The sequence below is a fragment of the Mastomys coucha genome, chromosome X (genome assembly GCF_008632895.1).
Source record: "Mastomys coucha isolate ucsf_1 chromosome X, UCSF_Mcou_1, whole genome shotgun sequence".
Classification (NCBI taxonomy): Eukaryota; Metazoa; Chordata; class Mammalia; order Rodentia; family Muridae; genus Mastomys; species Mastomys coucha.
In genome coordinates, this window is record NC_045030.1 from 95,379,621 (window position 1) to 95,385,274 (window position 5,654).

At 35.1% G+C, this 5,654-nt stretch overlaps 1 protein-coding gene across 1 annotated transcript in view; it reads right to left on the reverse strand.

The window, feature by feature from the left end:
* Positions 1-5,654, reverse strand: part of LOC116088408 (vomeronasal type-2 receptor 116-like) — a 75,579-nt gene that overhangs the window by 26,344 nt on the left and 43,581 nt on the right. Inside the window, 1 exon segment of the mRNA XM_031367474.1 lies at positions 3,083-3,108. Within this exon segment, the coding sequence (XP_031223334.1) occupies positions 3,083-3,108 (26 nt within the window).

Sequence of the window (5,654 nt, forward strand, 5' to 3'; positions counted from 1 at the left end):
GGTAATCTTTCAACAAATCCACACAAACCTAATTCCACCTTTTACAACAAAACAACAGGAAGTGACAACTATTTTTTCTTAATATATTAATTTGAAAATTAATATTAACAACATCCTCTAATCAATTGAAATCCAATAATATGAGTAATTGGAAATTTGTTGATTATCATCCAATGCTCTCTCTAATTTGGTAATTGGAGAAATATGTCCAACATTGTACAATCTACACACACTGTCATCTTGTATGTTTGTGACAGTGTCTGGCTGTGTACAACATAAGGGTCTTGAAATCTTAATTCCCCTATCTCAGCCTCTCTATTAGTAGTATTGCTTATTTCATGTTTTTACACTATACTATGGTTTTCAGAACAGCTTATATATTTCAAAAGTATTTATATACCCAAAAGAAACATAGATGATTAACTAGGGAGTTGGCTTCTAAGAGAACAACAAAGTGAGACTGAATGTTTTGCTTGACATTTGTAACTCTTGTATCAAGTTTGAAGAAGAGGACTTTATAAGTTATTCTTTCTCTGAGATGAATGCTTTTCCAAATTATCACAGCTAATGAACCAAATGTGTTTTAAAAAAAGAAATTTATTTTAGGAAACCAGTATTTAGAGATAGTATTTTCAAAAAAGTAGACACATTGAATGTTTTGCAGAAAAAGTGAAATTTCCTCCCTTGATTTCTGTAGAAATTTCTTTTACAGTACAAATATAATTATCCAATCCAAAATCAAATTAAAAATTATAAAAATATTGTAATGGATTTTTCAAATGCTTCTTAAGGAAGAACAACTCAGATTTCAAACAGAACTGAATGGATTTTAAAATAGCTGACTTATGAAGATTAAGACAATTTAGTCAGGCTAATAAAAGAATCATGAGGGCATGGAGGGAAGTACTCTAGAAGATGAAAAAGGTGGTAGTAAGATAGGGGATGAAAGTGGGATGACTCTGAATGATGAAGGGGTGGTAGTGTGATGAGAGGACACCAATGTTGGAAGATGCAATGCTGGGCCTGGGAAGGAGGATGAGAGTGTACTGGGGATGAATGTGATCACAGTGCATTATAGCAAGGATAGTGTTCCCCAAATTAGAAAAAGGATTATATAGTATTTGTGGAGCCAAAATATTTTTATGAACAATACACTAAAAATTATTTTAGATTGAAAAAATTTTAAAGTGCTAGCCTCAGACCAGAACCCAAGCCTCATGACTGACTGCCTAAACATGTCCTAATGTATGATGATACGAATAGACATGGTAATTGTGACAGGGGAAAGTTCATGAAATCTCAAATCAAGGCTAATAAATACAATCAAATAGAGAATACTGAGAGTGGGAGAAATATTCTTCCCCAGGAGATAGCATGCTAAGTGATTAGGAAATAAATACTTCATGGTCAGCATTGGAAATTTAAATGTAATAACATTATTCAGAATTAATGGGTTGAATTTATGTCCTTAGAAATATACTGAATATATTTAAATATATATATAGTACTGATTAAATGGGAAAGTTTGGATATGGATACAAATTTTAAAAAATACAGGGCTGTAGACACAGCTTAACTGGTAAATTGTTGTAGCGAAAATGTAAGAACATGAATTTTAATCCCTGTAACCAACCGAATTGTGGTCATTTAAACAGGCTTTTATAACCTAGCATTTCTCAAGGCTGATGGGATGGATAGGGAAATCTCAATTGTCAGCTATTTAGAAAACACTGCATAGAGTAATAAATAATGTTTCAGTTATGGTGGAAATCAGGGAATCATAAGTTTGTCCTCATTTGAGATGTGAGATACATGTGTCCTTATTGACACACAGAGACATAGAGATACAGAAACTTTCTTTAAATCTCTATCTCACTATCTCCCTGTCTGTCTCTGTCTTTGTCTCTCATTCTCTGTCTCTCCCTGTGTGTCCCTCTGTGTCTGTGTCTGTCTGTCTGTCTGTCTGTCTGTCTGTCTCCCCCCCTCTCTCTCTCTCTTTCTCACTCACACACACACAGTAAAGATATTGAACACAGCTCACTCAAGGTTAAAATGAATCCCTTAATTATTCTCTTAGAGAAGCAGAGTGGCACAGTGACAATAGCACCCATATTCCACTGGCAGAATTACAGACAGTAAAAGGGAAGCTGACATGAGACAGTAAAAGAGAATGCAAATATATCAGTAAAAATTTAGGTGTTGTGGGGGAAGATCAGAGATCCTAAGCATGTAAGTTGCATTTCTTTTCTTGATATCTCTCTTCATTAGTGTGCCCAGCAGCCACAGGCAACACCTACATCATCATAATGCAATAAAAGTTTTTTTTTTAACAAAAAACAAAAAACAAAACAAAACAAAAAAACACCAAATGCCAAAAACAAAGAAAGAATACTAAAAGCAGTAAGGGAAAAAAGTCAAGTAACATATAAAGGCAAGACCTATCAGAATTACACCAGACTTCTCACCAGAGACTAGGAAGTCTAGAAGATCCTTGGGAGATGTCATATAGACCCTAAGAGAATACAAACACCAGCCCATACTACTATACACAGCAAAACTTTGAATTACCATAGATGGAGAAACCAAAGTATTCTATGACAAAACCAAATTTACACAATATCTTTCCACAAGTCCAGGCCTTCAAAGGGTAATAAATGGAAAACTCCAACACAAGGAGGGAACTACATCTCTGAAAAAGCAAAAGTATAATCTTCCAACAAAACTAAAAGAAGATAGCCACATGAACAGAATTCCAACTTAACAACAAAAATAATAGGAAGCAACAATTACTTTTCCTTAATATCTATTAATATCACTAGACTCAATTCCACAAAAAAAGGCATAGACTATCAGATTGGATACATAAACAGGACCCAAAATTTTGTTGCATACACGAAACACACCTCAGTGACAAAGATAGACACTACCTCAGAATAAAAGGCTGGAAAATGATTCTCCAAGCCAATGTTCCCAAGAAAAAAGCTGGAGTAGCCATTCTAATATTGAATAAAATCGACCTTCACCCTAAAGTGATCAAAAATATAAGGAGGGACACTTTATATTCATCAAAGGTATGATGTACCTAGATGAAATCTCAATTATGAACTTCTATGTTCCAAATCAAAGGGCATTTACATTCATAAAGGAAATGTTACTAAACCCCAAATTACACATTGCACTGCACACAATAATAGTGGGAAATTTCATCACTCCACTCTCTGCAATTGACAGATCCTGGAAACAGAAATTAAACAAAGACACAGTGAGACTAACAGACGTTTTGAAATAGATGGATTTAACAGATATCTATAGAATTTTTATCCTAAAACAAAAGGATATGCCTTCTTCCCAGTACCTCATGGTACTTTCTCCAAAATTGACCATATAATTGGTCACAAACCAGGTCTCAACAGATACAAGAAGATTGAAATAATTCCTGGTATCCTATCAGATCACCATGGACTAAGGCTGCTCCTCAATAACAACATAAGCAATAGAATGCCCACATACACTTGGAAGCTTAACAACACTCTACTCAATGACAACTTGGTCAAGGAAGAAATAAAGAAAAAAATTAAAGACTTTCTAGAGTTTAATGAAAATGAAGCCACAACATACCCAAACTTATGGGACACAATGAAAACAGTCCTAAGAGGAAAACTCATAGCTTTAAATGCCTCCAAAAAGAAACTAGAGAGCTCATACACCAGCAATTTGATAGCACATCTGAAAGTGCTAGAACAAAAAGAAGCAAATTAACCCAAGAGGAGTCAAAGGCAGGAAATAATCAAACTCAGGGCTGAAATCAACCAAATAGAAACAAACAGAACTATACAGAGAATCAACCAAACAAGGAGCTGGTTCTTTGAGAAAATTAACAAAGTAGATAAACCATTAGCCTGACTAACTAGAGGGTACAGAGACAGTATCCTAATGAACAAGATCAGAAATGAAAAGGGAGACATAACAACAGATACTAAGGAAGTCCAAGAAATCATGAGATTCTACTACAAAAGCCTATACTCAACAAAACTGGAAAACCTGGATGAAATGGGCAATTTTCTAGACAGATACCAGGTACCAAAGTTAAATCAAGATCAGATCAATGATCTAAACAGTCCCATACCTACTCATGAAATATAAACAGTCATTAATAGTCTCCCAACCAAAAAAAGCCCACAACCAGATGGGTTTAGTGCAGACTTTTATCAAACCTTCAAAGAAGACCTAATACCAATACCCCTCAAAATATTCCACAAAATAGAAACTGAAGGCACTCTACCCAACTCGTTCTATGAAGCCACAATTACTCTTATCACACAAAGACCTAACAAAGAAAGAAAAGTTCAGACTAATTTCCCTTATGATATCGATGGAAAAATACTCAACAAAATTCTTGCAAATCAAATCAAAGAACACATCAAAATGATCATTCACCATGACCAAGTAGACTTCATTCCAGCGATGCAGGGATAGTTTAATATACAAAAATCCATCGACATAATTTACTACATAAACAAACTCAAAGAAAAAAACCGTATAATCATCTCATTAGGTGCTGAGAAATCATTTGACAAAACCCAACATCCCTTCATGATAAAAGTCTTAGAAAGATCAGGAATTCCAGGCTCATATTTGAACATAGTAAAAGCAATATGCAGAAAACCAGTAGTCAACATCAAACTAAATGGAGAGAAACTTGAAGCAATCCCACTAAAATCAGGGACTAGACAAGGCTGCCCACTTTCTCCCTACCTGTTCAATATTGTACTTGAAGTCCTAGCCAGAGCAATTAGACAACAAAAGGTGATCAAAGGGAAAAGAATTGGAAAGGAAGAAGTCAAATTATCACTATTTGCTGATGATATGATAGTATACTTAAGTGACCCCAAAAATTCCACCAGAGAGCTCCTAAACCTGATAAACAACTTCAACAAAGTAGCTGGATATAAAATTAACTCAAGCAAATCAGAGGCCTTCCTCTACACAAAGGATAAACAGGCAGAGAAAGGGAAACAATACTCTTCACAATAGTTACAAATAATATAAAATACCTCGGTGTAACTCTAACTAAGAAGTAAAAGATCTGTTTGACAAGAACGTCAATTCTCTGAAGAAGGAAATTGAAGAAGATCTCAGAAGATGGAAAGATCTCCCATGCTCATGGTTTGGCAGGATTAATATAGTAAAAATGGCCATTTACCAAAGGCAATCTACAGATTCAATGCAATCCCCATCAAAATTCCAACTCAATTCTTAGACTTAGAAAGAGCAATTTGCAGATTCATCTGGAACAACAAAAAAACCAGGATAGCCAAAACTATTCTCAACAATAAAGGAACCTCTGGTGTAATCAGAATCCCAGACCTTGAGCTGTACTACAGAGAAATTGTGATTAAAAACTGCATGGTATTGGTACAGTGACAGGCAGGTAGATCAATGGATCAAAATTGGAGACCCAGAAATGAAGCCACACACCTATGGTCATTTGATTTTTGACAAAGGAGCTAAAACCATCCAGTGGAAAAAAGACAGCAATTTCAACAGATGATGCTGGCTCAACTGGCAGTTACCATGCAGAAGAATGCAAATTGATCCATTCCTATTTCCTTGTACAATGCTCAAGTCTACGTGGCTCATGGACCTCTACAAAA